This window comes from Rhamphochromis sp. 'chilingali' (assembly GCF_963969265.1).
Source record: "Rhamphochromis sp. 'chilingali' genome assembly, chromosome: 3".
NCBI lineage: Eukaryota > Metazoa > Chordata > Actinopteri > Cichliformes > Cichlidae > Rhamphochromis > Rhamphochromis sp. 'chilingali'.
The window spans coordinates 43,111,837-43,128,272 of record NC_137931.1 but is presented as its reverse complement, the minus strand read 5'-3'; the positions used below and the strand labels follow the sequence as shown (position 1 = coordinate 43,128,272).

Sequence of the window (16,436 nt, the reverse complement as noted above, 5' to 3'; positions counted from 1 at the left end):
CTCCACAGCAGTGTGAAAGACTCATTGCCAGTTTTCACAAATGCTTGATTGCAGATCTCACTGGCTGGCACAAACAGTTATTAGGTTACTAGCTCTTTCACACAGGGCAGGTTTGGATAGCTTTTCTCCTTTAATAAATGAAACCATCATTTAAAACTGCATTTTGCATTTGTTTAGCTTGCCTAACATTTCTTTAAACTGAAACATGTTAGTGAGACAAATATGCAAAAAAAAGAAAGAAAAAAAAATCAGGAAGGGGGCCAATACTTTCTCACAGCACTGCACAATTTACCCCTCTCTCTTTTGACCTTTACCCTAGTTGCACTCTCTCAGGTAAACAACTTCTTAAGACCTTACAGTTAGGATGTTCATTGTTTATGATGAAGGTAGAGTCTTTATTTTTAGGTTTTGTGTCGTTTAATGTACTTCTAGTTAAACATACATAAGTGTCCATTTTTGCTTGCTCTTAGAGAAAAATACAGTTCGAATCGCGAGCTTTGTTTTGAAAGTCTATACCGGAAATTCATTTTGATCTCGGTTATCTTTGCTACCGAAAGCTTTTCAGCCTCCTCTTTTTATCGGGTGCCTTAAGGAGGAAAGGGAGGTTGGCCAAGCGGCAATTTCGATAAAACAATCAATTTTTTCATAAAACTTCAATCTGAGGCTTTGTCTGCTCAACTTTTCTCAACTCAGCTGCTCGCTGTCAGTCACGGGTCTCGATTACTTCTGCTGCTAGGCTTTCTGGGAATTGAAGTTCAAAGCGGCACATCTTGCTTTATTGATAAAGAGACGGGTATTAATTTGCCAAGAACATATCTTCATCTACACGTATACACTCCAGGTTTCTATCATTTCATTCAAAACTAGTTTTTTGTATGCTTATTGGCTCACTTTAACACGCGCGCGCGCGCGCGCACACACACACACACACACACACACACACACAAAAGGACTACAGCATCTTCTTACAGCTTTTATTTATTTATTTATTTTTTTGTTGAGTGGAATTTCTTTGAAGGAAATGTAATTTATGTTGTCCCCTTCTGAATATGACATTGTAGAGTTGAATATGAAGAAATAAAAAGACAGGACCTTCAAAAATCTGTCATATGAGAGTATATTTCAATGTCACAAGCCAAACTTGGTAGAATAAGTCATTACAGCTGAACCAACAGAGCATTAAGACAGAGCGGGTTTGCCTCTCAGTACACTGCTTCACGTAACCTGTTCTACTGTTATTGTGAGCCCCATGTCCTCAGTGGTGCGACACCAAACAGAACCCCCTTCCTTCCCCTGTGACTAATAATTTTAAAACATTCAATGGTATCACTTCTTTTAATTGTCTGCACTTAGAATAGATAAAAACACAATACCATCAAAAATAGAGAATGGTCAAGAAAACCTCATTTAAAAAAAAAAAAAAGTAGGAAAAACAAGAGAAAATGGAATGACATCTTTGTCTGTGTAAGCATGACCATGGGAAAGAAACAAGGAAAATAAAAGTGTACATTCCTAATCATGCAATATACAAATTTTAATCTAACAGTATGCACAGAATGATCAGTATTAGGACAGCGTGTGATTAGAGAAGTCGTTTCTCAGATTCATGGATATCATTTTCAGGAACAGGGAGCGCGTACATAATTTTTTTCTACTGACGTTCCTGAAAAACAGCTGATCACCTCTGATTTCAGACTCTACTACTGAAAATCTAGTGGAATGGCTGACTTGACCTTCAGGCCAGACATCATTATATTTCTTATCTACAATAGCAGACAAATGCAAGAGAGGAGGGCCTTACCAGTATATATATGAACAGAGACGCTACCAAGTCTTTTTTTCCTTTCACTCTTGCTACTACAAGGATCAGTTGAAGTGGACGGGGTGGTTGCTTTAAACATGAATGATCCAAATGAAGACATCAAACAGAGTTCAGCAGGAAGTCGGGTGTTGTGTTTTCTTTAAAGTCTCTCCTAACACACACATACACACAAAGTAGCAAGGCAGTTTCTGGAGGGAAAAAGAAACATGGGGGGATTTATATGGGTGGGTCAGCTGGCTTTTTCTGTGATGCATGAGAGGGAGACGGGCGCAAATATTTCACGAGGACAGACAAAAACCACACAACTGCTGCTGCTGACAGAGGCGACGCTTCCTTACTGTGGAAGCCGTGTTGATTAATACTGACTCACAGGGCGCCTCAAGCCACTGACAGGTTAACAGCGTCCGCTTAGTAGTAAATGACTTTTAGCAATCTCATATGCAGACCAGCAGTTTTAAAAGAAACAGTACAGGCAGACTGGGAGTATAAGTGTGGTGTCCTTTAACTTGTCACAGGTTGTCTTTCCCCCCCCACAGAGGACAGTAATGTCAGCTCTTTATGTCAGATTATTCCGTGAACACGTTGGCCAAGTGACGACCTGCCTTCAGACAAAGAACAGCATCCTGCTTTACAATATTATTACATCTTCTATACAATAACTAAACCATCCATGCGTGGTAGAACACAGGTGGCTTTGTCAGGTGTAATAGAAACCTCACATTGCACTGGATTTGCCAAAGGAATGATATGTTCAAAGTCCTTGGGGAGGGTCAATCTGCAGTTTAGCACTGTTAGATCAGTGCACTCAGGGGAGAGGTGGGGGCTCTACAAGACTTATGAAGTGCCGGAGTAGGTCAGACTGCAGGGCTAAGGCACAGAGCAAAACTACTGAACTACTGTACAATCACCCGTAGAGACACAAGGATTCGGTTCAACTAAACACCAGCAGATCTGCTCTGAGCCTCGCCAAGAGGCAAGTAGGGCAAAAGCACCCCGATACAAGCTTAAAACCCATGCCTTATTTGTAGCTTTGGTTTCACCTCTGCTCTCCTCTCATTGCACTTGCCCAGTGTCTGGTCTTCTCCAGGCACCAGGTCAGTGGTGGGTGAGCAGGTTATAGCGCCCATCTAGTCCGAAAAAAGAGTCAATCACCTGATTTATCTTTTTTCAAGGCCTACACAGATGAGCAGCACACACAGATTTTAGTGAGCAGTAAAGAAGGGGATTAGATGAAGGCGCAGTCAGGTTTCAGACAAAGATAAAGAAAAAGAAAAGACAAAACAACAAAACAAACCAAAGACAAAAACATCAAAACAGTAAAAATACAATTCAACCATTAACAGCAAAAGTCCAGTTGTCAACATTACATGACGCGACCGTCACAGATTGAATTCCCGACAGAGTGGAGGGCGGAAAGAGACGCAGGAAAGAGAAGAGGACGTCAGGCGTCCAGAAACGGGAGCTCAGTCAGAGTCGGGGTGCAACAGGGCGGCTGTTCGAAAACTAGGAAGTAAAAATGAAAATTACACTGCAGAGAAGATGAAGCATGTACACAATGAGTCTGTAAAGCAACATCAAGTGTGAGGGAGTGACCACAGAGTGCAAAGAGGGGCAAAGTGTGGGGCGCTGGAGAAGCTGAGAAGGGGAAAGAAATCTTGCAAATCTGCAGACTAATAAATAGGGCGATACTGGAAGTGCCAGTCGCAGTGTTTCGTAACGTGATTATGTTGTGTTTCAGTGAGGGAGGGGCGGGATGGAGCGGTAGGGTGGAGGGTGGGGCACCCTTCGGCTGTCAGACACAATCAGCACTGAGAGAAGGTCTGCTTGATCTCATCCAGCACATTCCCAAGCAGCGTTGGCTCGTCACATTTAGCGTCAATGGACACAGTCTGACCAGACTGGGAGAGAGGGGGAGAGAAGTGGGGGACAATGTCAGCATCACCACCTGAAAACTCTTTTCATCTTCGGTTTTAACTCAGATTTATGTTATTGTCGCTTACAGTTTTGACCAGCAGACAGACATGGTGACCCTGGATAGACCTGCTGTACATGGAGGCACAGGAGTCGATCCTCTCCACAACTAATCAAAGACGAGAAAGAAGCACAATCACAAATGCAGCGCATCAGAATTAATGTCAAAATTACCCAGCATTAATACACTTTTCAAACATTCCCCTCTGATGATTGTAATTTCCTGCATGTGAAGTAGCACAGGTTTCAGGTCCCCCGAAAAAAGTGATAATGTAAAGGTACCAGAAAAGTGGTGGTGGAAGCAGATCCTGGCCAGAAGGTGATGGAAGGGCATGTTAACTCCCTCCAGTCTGACAGAGCTGCTCTTCAGATCTCCCGACTCCAGCAACTTTGCAAACGCATCACTGAGAGAGCAAAAGAACAAAAAGAAGTCAGTTTTAGATTTCTCCATTACTAAAATCTAACGAAGATTCAACAGATTTTAATGATTCCCAGACCGTGGTTCTTGATCTTTTTAATTTAAAATTTCACACAAGCTCTATCTTAAAACAAGTACAAGTGAAATTTACTGATATTTATTCTTCCTCAAAGATGGCCATTTTCTACTGCCACGCTTAAACCACAGTCTCACCACTCAGTCTACAAACTCTCCCACTCCAAAGATTTCTCCCTGGAAACACTTTGAGAGGAGTTTCAACAGCTTCTTTAAAAAGTTTAAATGACTCACTGAAACTCTGATATGAATGGAGGAGTGGCATAACCAACCTGTAACAAGGAGTAGTGATCAGGTAGGAGGTGCAGGTAAAGTGCAGTTTGAAGTCCAGTTTCTCATGAGTGGAGGAGTCCTCGTTCTGTGGGAATGGAGCAAAACGGCATATTAAAAAACACCTGTTTGATTCCTTCATAGGTCTCAGAATTAACTCATCTGCTACTAGGCCAACTCTAGTATTACAAATACAAAAGATGAATTAATTAAGCCGCAGGTTTAATAATAATGTATAAAAAATCCTGTCAATCTTGTTTGCGTTTCATTTGGATTTCAGCTTTTTCATTAGATTTTGTTTTCTTTTTAGTATACACGGCACTTGTTTGCTTTTCCTACGAACCTTTACAATAAAGGTGAGGGTTCCTTTCAGCTTCTGCGGCATTACGATGCTCTGCACAGTGAAGACAAATCGTGCTTCATTGGACACTCCTACAAGAAAAAACAGAAGCTCTCAGCATCAAATCATGGAACTCAACAACTTTAAAAACTCATATAATACAATTTTTTAAGTTGCTGCTTGAATCATCTGTAACTCAGTAAAAAGGATGGACATTTATTCTGAAAAGCCCCACTACAATTACCAGGAAAATGCTTGTTTTATTTTATTTTTTTAGTAAGCCAATATTATAGCAAAGGATAACTATGATGCCCATTTCCAACCCCATATTTTCCATCTTGGGTTATGCTAGACTAGCTTTACATGGTTTAAGTAATACTAATTTATCTTATCCTGGGCCTCAGATAATAATCTGCCTGAACAAAAGAAACAAACAAAAACTCTTTCAGCTCAATTCAACCACAGTTTAAGCTAACTTACTTCTGATTGGATGCCCCTCCAAAATATGAATACTAAAGATTTGAGGGGGGCTATGGGCTTTTAATTCACAGTCATGGATGGATGGATTCATACACGATTTTTCTTTAGATAATAACTGACCAGGGGGAAGCTGGAAGGGGACGGTAAGGCCATCATGTGGACCTGACCCTTCTGGCCTCTGCAGCTTGGAGTTCAGAGAGTCCAGCACATTGAACTCCATGGATTTGAGGAAGCTGTCACTCTTATTTTCAAAGATGACAGACACCACCACCTGACTGCCATCCTGTAGGTTCCCCTGGATGTCACACACCTTACGGGGAAGAGGGAAAACAAGGAAAGTGCTAAACGTGGATTTTGGAACAGTGAATTACGGTCTCATCTTTCCTCTCTTTTACACAGTGTTAACAAGGCAAATCAGAGTCATTACCCAGATCCAGAGCACACATCACCATTTCCAAGAAGTGAACACAAGGAGATAATCACAAGGACAGAATCATTCTCAGAAACCGAGCGCTGCTGCGCTAGAGAAACATAAATTAGTCTGCCCAAGGAGGAAGGCCTGTAAAGAGCAACGAGACCAGAGAGAAACACATCTAGGACAAAACTTTAACCAATACCTGATCAGCATCCTCCATCATCTTTAAAGAGAGGAAGAGAAAAAGAAATCTGTATATGATAGTTCTTTTTGGTTTTTTTAACTCTAATTACTCCACATGCTGGATCTTGGAAACAACAACGTTTCTCTTTCTCAGCATCTAGAAAGAAATGTGCGCTATAATGTAGCAAGAAAATTATTTTATTTATTGTCTCACTAAAGTAAACAGAAGAACCCAACATGTCGAAATAAAGCAGAATATTTATCACAATCTGGTTCCCTTGGTGCATTTTAATTAACAATGCAAACTATTAGATTGGAGAAGGCATGAGCAGCTTTGGATGCTAAAAATTAAATTCGAAAATTAAATGTTTCCATGGCCAAAATGAGACCGGAATTATTTTAACAAATTGAGAGCAAAACAAATTTCCAAAGCCTGGCATCGCAGTCACCATCACTCACCATCTTGATGTAGGAGTTCTCAGCCAGCAGGCAGTAATTGGACATGGGCTGAAAGGAGAGAAGAGCTCAGGTCAGAGGAGGCGTTCTCAGCCACTAAGCATGCTAACTAGGCAACAGGAGCTCCTACCTAGCTGCTATATAACAAGGAAGGCAGTGTGTGCTGGCAGCAGTAAGTGGGTTTACCCAGTGGAGCTCAGATGAATGATGATAAATTATACTGCCTACATGCGGCTTTGAGTTATTCGTGTCTTTGAGGTCAGTACGCTTTTGTTTGTCTGTTTTCAATCGAAGAGGAATGACACAAAGATGCCAATTTAATTTTTACTTCACTCATATCATCTCTACTTTAACATCCATCAAATGCTAAAACCAAAGAGTGCTGTACATAATGTTTTGCTGTACGTATCAATATGGTATTGTACATACCTATACATCTATATCATCAATTCCTCATGTATATACTGTATAGTAACCAGTTATCCATCCCCAGCTTGGTAAATGTTTTATTCCAAGATCTTGGCGCACTGCACATTTAAATATGCTATACAAATTGCTATTGTCTGTGTCGTGCTTTTATCAGTAATGTTTCTTATCTATTCTGTTAAGTAAATTGAGAGCAATGAAGAAAAAGAATGAGCCTAATTCTTTGTACGTGTACATTTTGCTGTACCGATTCTGATTTAGGAAACATAACCCGTAGTTTACAAATTAAAAGTAATGATCGGTTAAGTTTAATGTTGTGGTTGTTCGACACTGACCGGCAGAGGCTCCTCCTCCTCGACGGTGCCATTCTGCACAGACTCCTCTCCACCTCCATCGCTGTGGTGGTGATGGTGATGATGCTTCTTTTTCTTTTTCTTCTCCTTCTCTTCCTTCTCTTTTTTCTGCTTCTTCTTCTTGTGCTTGGAGGACTTCTATAGAGAAAAACCCAAAGAAGGAGAAGGAGATAAATTTCCTGAAGTGATGTTTAATCGCTATTGAGTGTTAATGCTAATGAAAATAAAACACAAAGTGGCAGAATTACTCCCCCAGAGCCCACAGAAACTGGCAGGTCTGCGACACATCGTTCACACAAATGTATCAGAATTAGAGTTGCCAATTCCCCGAGTCCAGTCGGGGTTAAACTGGAATCTCAAGCAGTGCTGTCAAACTTTGTTCCTTCCAACTATTGCCTCGTCTGCGTTAACTCACACTCTCCTCCGTCTCGGTGTCTTTGGGCTCCTCGGGCTCAGAGTCGGCCGCTGTGCCAGCAGGCGCCTCGGGCGCTGGGGCTGCTTCTGCTACTGTTGCTGCTTCCTGTTCAGATACACCAGCACGCCACCAAATAAACACACAAACAAGAACAACCACAGCGTTTAACACATGCAAAACTTTCTACCACTTCTGTGTTGACATAGGTAAGTGAGGTTAGTGAGTTCACTCAGTCATTCATAAGAGAAGTCATTCATGATCACCTGCAACCTACTGAGCTGAGTGACACCACAAACAAACATCAGGTACAATGAGCCAAGAGTATTGCATGGAAGAATGCTAAACATGAGCATATCATGTTTGTATGGACCTCTACACCTACAGTGGTTTTGCTGTACAACTGCTGGATCCACTGCACTAAACAGCTACACTGGGTGCTGCTCGAAACTGAAGCAGGCTGACTGACAAGCTAAATATATGCAACAGTATGATCTGGGACGCTGGTGTGACAGCCAGAACAAAAACAAGCGTTCCACGAAGACATCGATGCATATTACTGGGGCAGCTTTAACTCTTGGGCTGACAGTTCAAATGATTAATAACAGAAATGCCCAAAGGGAAAGTTAAAAGGCCTGACAGATCTGAGCGTACAGTCATGTTACATGTATAGCTAAGGAAACAGTGTGCCTGTTATTCAGTCTTTTCATGGAACAGTCAGGATGAAATAGTGGAGCAACTGGATAGCTTAGCTTATTTAAACAAGCTGGAAATGGTGTGAGAGCGCTGTCCTGGCATGACCACAGGCCACATAGATTTAATTTAAAACAACTGAGAAAGTAATTTTCCTATTTTTTTTAAATGAAAGAAAACAGTCATCAAAAAGTCTATTAGTAAAGGTGAAGTTTAGCAGCTGATTTGGGAAATTCTACTTTGTTTTCAAACAGAAACAAAGATAATTATGGCCCCACACTGAAGAGATAATGGAGAGTGGATATTGTGCTCATACAGTGGTGACGTAAGAGGAAAGGACTCTGGGCCAATTTCTGGGGAGCCGTTTACCCCTCTTCCACCACTGCGGTGCTGGTGTCCAACCTAGAACCATGAAAGGCTATCCCAGCAATAACTGTTAGCTGAAGCTCACATATCCTGTCTACCACTAAAATAACTCCAGCTTCTGTTTGGAGTTTGTGTGTGTGTGTGTGTGTGTGTGGGTACCAGGACCACACTGGTTCAAAGACATATTAGTGACATTTGGTCCATTGTCACTTCTTCAAAAATAAAGAAATCAATAAATAAAGATCACAAAAAACAAAAACAAAACAATAAAAAGTAACAGCACCTGTTCTGACATCATGACTGACACAACACAAGGCAAGAAGAAGTGCGAGACAAATACAGATACATACTGTGTACACACACATGCTAGAAAGCAGAAGGGTGCTGGAAAATGACAGAATATAGTGTTGTGAGCCCTGTGAAAGAGAGGCAGTGTCAAAAGATGCAGAGGGGAGGAAAAAAAAAAAAGGAACAACTGAAGGGCAGCAGAGACAGAATGTATGGTTACACCAATGTCTGAGGCAGGTTGATTGAAAACCGTGTCATGAAACTGAACAGATGTGGGCAGGACAGGGTGAGAGAGACAGAAAGAGAGCGAGAGAGAGAGAAAGAGGGGCGTGACTCAACCTGGGTGTTAGAGGGCACTGGAGCATTTGAGAGCCAGAAATCCAGGTCCGAAACCTAAAAGAGGAAGGGAGGGAGAGGAGCGCGAGGAGGTGAGAGGGGTGAGGGCCAAACAGGTTCTGTGTCTTACTACTATTCATGAAAATGGATACAGAGAATACACTGTCCTGTTTCATGAATAAATCAAGTATTTGGCAAGAGACTGCACAGTCGGCTACGAGGAAACTGATACTTGATCGCTATAGCCGATTGAAAGACAGGCTGGGAAAAAGCAATGGAAGCGCCGAGGTAATGAACATGATAAAACGTGTCTGCTTGCATTTAACCATTTGACAGAATTTGTAGAGCACTCCTTAAGGCAGACCTTCCCAAAGTGTGGGGCCCGCCCCCTAGGAGGGGCGCAGAGCCATTGCAGGGGGGCGCGGTACGAAAAGGAAAAACAAAACAAAAAAAAAATTTTCTTGTAAAACAAAGGGGGACCTAGCAAAAAAGTTTGGGAACCACTGCCTTAAGGTATCCTTTAAGCCATTTTAATTATAATTTTATAGATCTGGTAATTAAAACCAGTGTTTGGATGTTAGATACAAACTGCGGCGCCGCGTAGGAAACATCCTCGGTCCAACATGTTATAAAGGCGTACCTCAGCACTAGTTGAAGTGGGCTGTGCTTCCACCTCCTTCGTTTCTTCCGATTGGACCACGGGCTCTTCTGCTTGACCTCCAAGAAGATCCTCCTCCTTTTCTTCATGTTTGTGTTTTTTCTTCTTCTTCTCTTCTTTGCTCCTCTGTGAAAACAGGAGAATATATTCCAGTCGGTGTCAGTCAGGTTAAGAAATGCAAACACTGAGTCATCAAATTGTGACGGCGCAGCTGACAGCGCACTACTGTTCTCCCCTCGCTCTGAGTGCTCCGTGAATCTGATTTATGACCAGAAGGTGGGAAATGTTTCCAGCATCTTAACCTCACCTTCCTATCCCTCTCTTTATCTTTCTTCTTGTCCCTCTTTTCTTTGCTGCTCTTCTTCTTGGGTTCCTGTGGCGTGGCATTTTCTGCCTCTCCATCCTCAGCAGAGCTTTTTGGAGCCCCCGCTGCACGATGTGACCTGACCGGTAGCTTCTCGCTGTCTGCAAGCGGCCTGCACAAACAAAACATACAGATACATATTTTAACTCTAACTGGGAGGTGATTTTGATCCTCCTGGGCTACATCATCTGAAAGATGCATTCCTTGAGTATTAATTGTTAAAGGTGAACAAGGCATGTAGGGTGCAGCAATCCACCATTCTCAAGCACATGTTCTGCACTGTGAAGCAGCCAGGTCTCATTCAAAGCACAAGACATTCCTCTAGCAGAGCTCCACACGGTCGATCGATCCTAATAACGTCCTCCATACTGAAGTGATAAGAGCTGGTAAACTTACAGTGGGGCAAAAAAGTATTTAGTCAGCCACCGATTGTGCAAGTTCCCCCACTTAAAATGATGACAGAGGTCAGTAATTTGCACCTGAGGTACACTTCAACTGTGAGAGACAGAATGTGAAAAAAAAAAAAAATCCATGAATCCACATGGTAGGATTTGTAAAGAATTTATTCGTAAATTAGGGTGGAAAATAAGTATTTGGTCACCTCAAACAAGGAAAATCTCTGGCTCTCACAGACCTGTAACATCTTCTGTAAGAAGCTTTTCTGTCCCCCACTCGTTACCTGTATGAATGGCACCTGCTTGAACTCATCATCTGTATAAAAGACACCCGTCCACAGCCGCAAACAGTCAGACTCCAAACTCCGCCATGGCCAAGACCAAAGAGCTTTCGAAGGACACCAGGAAAAGTATTGTAGACCTGCACCAGACTGGGAAGAGTGAATCTACAATAGGCAAGCAGCTTGGTGTGAAAAAATCAACTGTGGGAGCAATCATCAGAAAATGGAAGACATACAAGACCACTGATAATCTCCCTCGATCTGGGGCTCCACGCAAGATCTCATCCCGTGGGGTCAAAATGATCATGAGAACGGTGAGCAAAGATCCCAGAACCACACGGGGGGACCTGGTGAATGACCTGCAGAGAGCTGGGACCAAAGTAACAAAGGTCACCATCAGTAACACACTACAACGGCAGGGAATCAAATCCCGCAGTGCCAGACGTGTTCCGCTGCTGAAGCCAGTGCATGTCCAGGCCCGTCTGAAGTTTGCCAGAGAGCACATGGATGATACAGCAGAGGATTGGGAGAATGTCATGTGGTCAGATGAAACCAAAGTAGAACTTTTTGGTATAAACTCAACTCGTCGTGTTTGGAGGAAGAAGAATACGGAGTTGCATCCCAAGAACACCATACCTACTGTGAAGCATGGGGGTGGAAACATCATGCTATGGGGCTGTTTTTCTGCCAAGGGGACAGGACGACTGATCCGTGTTAAGGACAGAATGAATGGGGCCATGTATCGTGAGATTTTGAGCCAAAACCTCCTTCCATCAGTGAGAACTTTGAAGATGAAACGAGGCTGGGTCTTCCAACATGACAATGATCCAAAACACACCGCCCGGGCAACAAAGGAGTGGCTCCGTAAGAAGCATTTGAAAGTCCTGGAGTGGCCTAGCCAGTCTCCAGACCTCAACCCCATAGAAAATCTGTGGCGGGAGTTGAAAGTCCGTGTTGCTCGGCGACAGCCCCAAAACATCACTGCTCTCGAGAAGATCTGCATGGAGGAATGGGCCAAAATACCAGCTACTGTGTGTGCAAACCTGGTAAAGACCTATAGTAAACGTTTGACCTCTGTTATTGCCAACAAAGGTTATGTTACAAAGTATTGAGTTGTATTTTTGTTATTGACCAAATACTTATTTTCAACCCTGATTTACGAATAAATTCTTTACAAATCCTACCATGTGGATTCATGGATTTTTTTTTCACATTCTGTCTCTCACAGTTGAAGTGTACCTCTGGTGCAAATTACTGACCTCTGTCATCATTTTAGGTGGGGGAACTTGCACAATTGGTGGCTGACTAAATACTTTTTTGCCCCACTGTATGTCTTAAAAGCCGGAAATTAGGAGTTAGTAGCATGCACTATAGCCCCCTGTTGGAAAATCTTTATATATAATATAAAATCTAATATAGATATTATATAAAACCATGCTGTGTCATCAGTCTCCAATTTAAGTAAATTTTCTTTTTTGGTTTTATTCTTTCAGCTTTAAATTCCTAGAATTAAGTAACCTTGCTTTTGTGGTGTCATTTTTCTTTTAGAATTACAATCCAAAAGAAAGACTTCCACATGTGTTTTTGTAAGTAAACATTAATTTATAAGACCAAAACTGTTTACAGCTTGTCCTGCATGATCTCATCAACACATTATTCAAACGATCCACATTCTATCCTTGGCTTAAGGCCACATCTTTTTCCACTGAGGGCAGGCAAAGCGTATCCACTTAAAAACAGCTGGAGACAGTCTGGGGGCATGCCAAGTCTACTAAACTCAGCTGAGCAGATCTAAGAGAAAAGAATTACACTATTGCGTCGAACCGCTGGGATAGGTTTCTAAAAGCATGTTGATGCCGATTGCCCAGTACAAGAAAAAGAAGAGCCAACATGCTTTTAGGAAACTATTCTGGGAATTTAAAGGGTGAAAGATTAAGTCCTGAGAACATCAGCAGCCAGTTCTTATTTTCTTTCTTTCTAGGAAATCATTTTGTTTCCCTTTCTTTAAGGACAGATAAATCAGAACTGCTTGTTCAGAAATAGAGATGCTGATATTTTCAAGAACATTAAAAAAAATAAAAAAGAAGAAGAAGCAGTTTTAAGAGAGGCGGGATACTACAATATCGTTATGCATCACTAGGTCAAATGCTACAACTAAAGAACAGATCGAAGGGAAGAAGAGCAAAAAGAGAAAGTGGACATTACAAGCTTCAGATAGGTAAGGAACAGACAGCTATATTAGTTGAAAAGAGCAGGACAGCTACTTGGAAAGCAAGACAGAGAGAAAGACAAAGGTGACCTGTGCACAGTCAGAGGTCAGGCCCTATGGCTGGGGTGCTACTCACCTGCGCGCAGTTGTTTCCAATAAGCTGCCCACACAAAGAGGCAGTAATGGATGTGTGTAGGCACAGAAAAGAGGAAGCAGAAAGCATGAGGAGGAGTGCGAGGAGGGAGAGGGCCGGTCACACTGGCTTTAATGCTGTGACTGGAAAGCTTCAGGAATAAATGCTAAAACTACACTTTCATGAAATGTTTGGAGAGCAACAGTTTTTATCTCTCTGCCTCAGTACACCAAAACAACAGGTTTGAAACAAAAGGATTAAAATGCAACTTTTAGGTTAAATTTGGAGGATTTAAGAAAAATATTAGCATTGACCACAGTGGTCATTTTTATACAAAGTCCTCCATTTTCATCAACTCAAATATAATTGGACAACTTGACATAATTGCAGGGAATCAAAGTTCATGGCTTATTATTTTTTAAAGGCGTTTTTGGCTAATCGTGTGTCTACATTGTGGAGATTAGTGTCCTGCCTAGATGCTGTGATGTGTTTTTTCTTTACCATGGAAAGCATCCTGCGATCATGCACCACTGCTGACTTACATCATGGCCTGGGCCTTTTCATGTTCACAGGTGCTTCATTTTTTTCTGAATGTTCCAAAATGCTGATTTGGCCACTTCTTATGTTCCCACACTCTCTCTAGTAAATTTGTTTTATTTGTGCACGCTAGGTTTGGCTCGATTCATTTGAAATAAGATCCCCTTTGAGAACGGCTTTTGCATTTGAATTTGAATGAACTGCTTCCAAATGCAAACGCTACACTTGGAATCGACTGCAAACCTTTTACATGCTTAATTCAAAAAAACAGCCTAAATCTGTCCACAAAACAGCCCCAATGACACAGGACTGTAAATAAGCTACATCTGGTTGTTGATACGATTTCTTTGTTCAACCACTTGAATTTAACCTAAAGTCTGCTTTTCAGTTTGACTTTGATAGATTCCTTTCAAACAGCTCTCTGTTGAACTCACTATTCAGTTATTTTCTGACATAACTGGACTTCAAACTAGAAATCCTCCAGCTTTAAAACAAGGTACACAACACAAACAACAACTTTGGGTGGAAAATCTTAAATTTCAGTGCCTGGCAGACTAGTTTAGATATAAAAATGATGACTTCAGCATCTTCAAAATCAGCAGTTAAAGTGATGAAGGTCGAACACATGTAAAATAAAACTCACTTGTCCAGGTCGATGTCCAGGGCTTTGTGAGGGTCATTGGGGTCTTTGTCATCGTCATCGCTGGGTAAGGCATTCTGTAGGACAAAACACAAGAGATTAGCTGAGCTACTGACTTCCAGTGATCTTTGTGATGATACAGTAAAAATATATTTATAAAAAACTGAGTGAAAATGATTTTCCTTGAACATGTCAGTGTAAAATAATTAACATTAACTAAATTAAATAATAAAGTAATAAAACTTTCAACACTACATAGAAAGAAGGACCAGGCGGAAAAAGAAGGCTTCAACAACAACTTACAGAATGTTTTAAACTTAGTATTTATAAAAAGTCTTCTTCCATTGATGTCACCACATGCCTACCTCTGGCATCTCCTCTGTAACAATGTCGACCACATGTGCAGGTGTGATGTCCTCCTCGCTCTCTGGGCCTGAGTCGTGTTTCTTCCCTCGCCCACTGCGTTTTTCTTTCCTCTTCTTCTTCTCCTTCTTCTTTTTCTCTGCTCTCTCTTTCTGCCGACGCTCCTCCTCTAGTTTAACGTATTGGTCAGACATAGGCAGACCTGTGGGGTGGGAGGGAGTTGTAGCTAAGGGTAACGTTGATAATTTTCAGTATACGAATAGAAAAATTGTGACACAACAGTATGTTTGCAAGTAAGGCTGCACTTAGATTCAGGTGAAGTTATGATAGTTATATTGGGGTTCCTTTTTTTAGTTTTTGTAGTAATATAAGGATTGCGTGTCCCACCTGGGACTTTGAGAGGCACGCTGAGATCAATCTGCACGACTGGGATGTGTTCCACTCCTGGAGCTTCCTGGTACACCTACACATAAAAGAATTCATCTCAAAAAGGGTTTTGCCATACATGAGCGTAACTACTTTTACTAAATACCCTGTGCAGTGAAAATGACTACCAACACAAAGTAATTACTGAAGACGGTGAGCATACCTTCTGAGAAGATGGAGAGGCCTTGATGTAGAATGGGTTGTTGGCTTGCTCCTGCTTTCTGGCTTCTCTCCTCTTGTAGTGGAAACAAGAAATATAATATGAATTCACGAACAGCCTACGTCACTTATAGCATGAGCTGGGATCCAAGGGGGAAGCCAGATTTACTAACTGTGAGTCTGAGGAGATTAATATTGATTCTGAGTCAATGGCAACTTTAATAAACAGTCACAGACCATTTTATCACATATGTTACCGTTCATTTAAAAAAAAATAAAAAATAAAAAATAAATAAAAAAAAATCAATGATGAAAAAACCTGAAGGCTTTGGCATATAACAACATTTAAAGTAATGTACCGAAACAATAAATAATTCATATCCAAGACTAGAAACAGTGCTGGCAGCATCGTCGGTCTGTCACTTTCTAAAACTAAGATCAAACCTTACAATTCTGCTTCAAAGTCTTGATGCGCGTCTATGACTGCTACAGATCAGAAGAAGTGCACACGGTGGGATTTCCTACTGTTGGAATTAGTGCTTACAGGACCGGATTCGTCCAATCTGCAGACAGTTTCCTCCCCAACCTCAAACCTCTGTCTTAGGTGGCAGAAGAGCCACAGAGCAACACTCAGAACAAAATTAATTCAGATACGAAAAGTTATTTCAGAGGGGAAGATGGAAAACCAAATGTCAATTTCCCCTGATAAAGAAAGCACAAGTCCAACTGGTTTTAAGGCTTTTTTAAGGGAAACCCATCTGCTGAGGTGGCATTAACATGTAGTGACTGCAGGGCCAACATCTCTGTTCCTCTTTTCCTCCATGATCACTTTAAACCATACTCTACTCTTTCTATTAGTCAGCACTTTGTAAAAGAAAACGGTATGAAAATGATGAGACTTTTACTAATCCTGTCCGTTAAAACAACAACAAAAAAGTCAGAGTTGTGTACTGTTTTTGTTCTATGT

At 41.5% G+C, this 16,436-nt stretch overlaps 1 protein-coding gene across 5 annotated transcripts in view; it reads right to left on the bottom strand.

The window, feature by feature from the left end:
* Window positions 1-962: 962 nt before the first annotated feature.
* ap3d1 (adaptor related protein complex 3 subunit delta 1) overlaps window positions 963-16,436 on the bottom strand; it is a 28,518-nt gene continuing 13,044 nt past the window's right edge. Inside the window, exons 18-35 of one of the 5 annotated variants that reach the window (XM_080877945.1) lie at window positions 15,474-15,545; window positions 15,272-15,347; window positions 14,887-15,086; window positions 14,525-14,598; window positions 13,348-13,371; window positions 10,270-10,438; window positions 9,945-10,088; window positions 9,308-9,361; window positions 7,625-7,729; window positions 7,192-7,347; window positions 6,434-6,481; window positions 5,994-6,014; window positions 5,497-5,686; window positions 4,900-4,988; window positions 4,559-4,644; window positions 4,076-4,197; window positions 3,823-3,902; window positions 963-3,720 (exon numbers count right to left, since the gene is read on the bottom strand). In XM_080877945.1, coding sequence (XP_080734071.1) covers window positions 3,625-3,720; window positions 3,823-3,902; window positions 4,076-4,197; window positions 4,559-4,644; window positions 4,900-4,988; window positions 5,497-5,686; window positions 5,994-6,014; window positions 6,434-6,481; window positions 7,192-7,347; window positions 7,625-7,729; window positions 9,308-9,361; window positions 9,945-10,088; window positions 10,270-10,438; window positions 13,348-13,371; window positions 14,525-14,598; window positions 14,887-15,086; window positions 15,272-15,347; window positions 15,474-15,545 — 1,806 coding nt within the window. In that variant the 3' untranslated portion in view covers window positions 963-3,624. The remainder of the gene's footprint in view (window positions 3,721-3,822; window positions 3,903-4,075; window positions 4,198-4,558; window positions 4,645-4,899; window positions 4,989-5,496; window positions 5,687-5,993; window positions 6,015-6,433; window positions 6,482-7,191; window positions 7,348-7,624; window positions 7,730-9,307; window positions 9,362-9,944; window positions 10,089-10,269; window positions 10,439-13,347; window positions 13,372-14,524; window positions 14,599-14,886; window positions 15,087-15,271; window positions 15,348-15,473; window positions 15,546-16,436) is intronic. The other 4 variants (XM_080877946.1, XM_080877948.1, XM_080877947.1 and 1 more) reach the window with 4 other exon arrangements.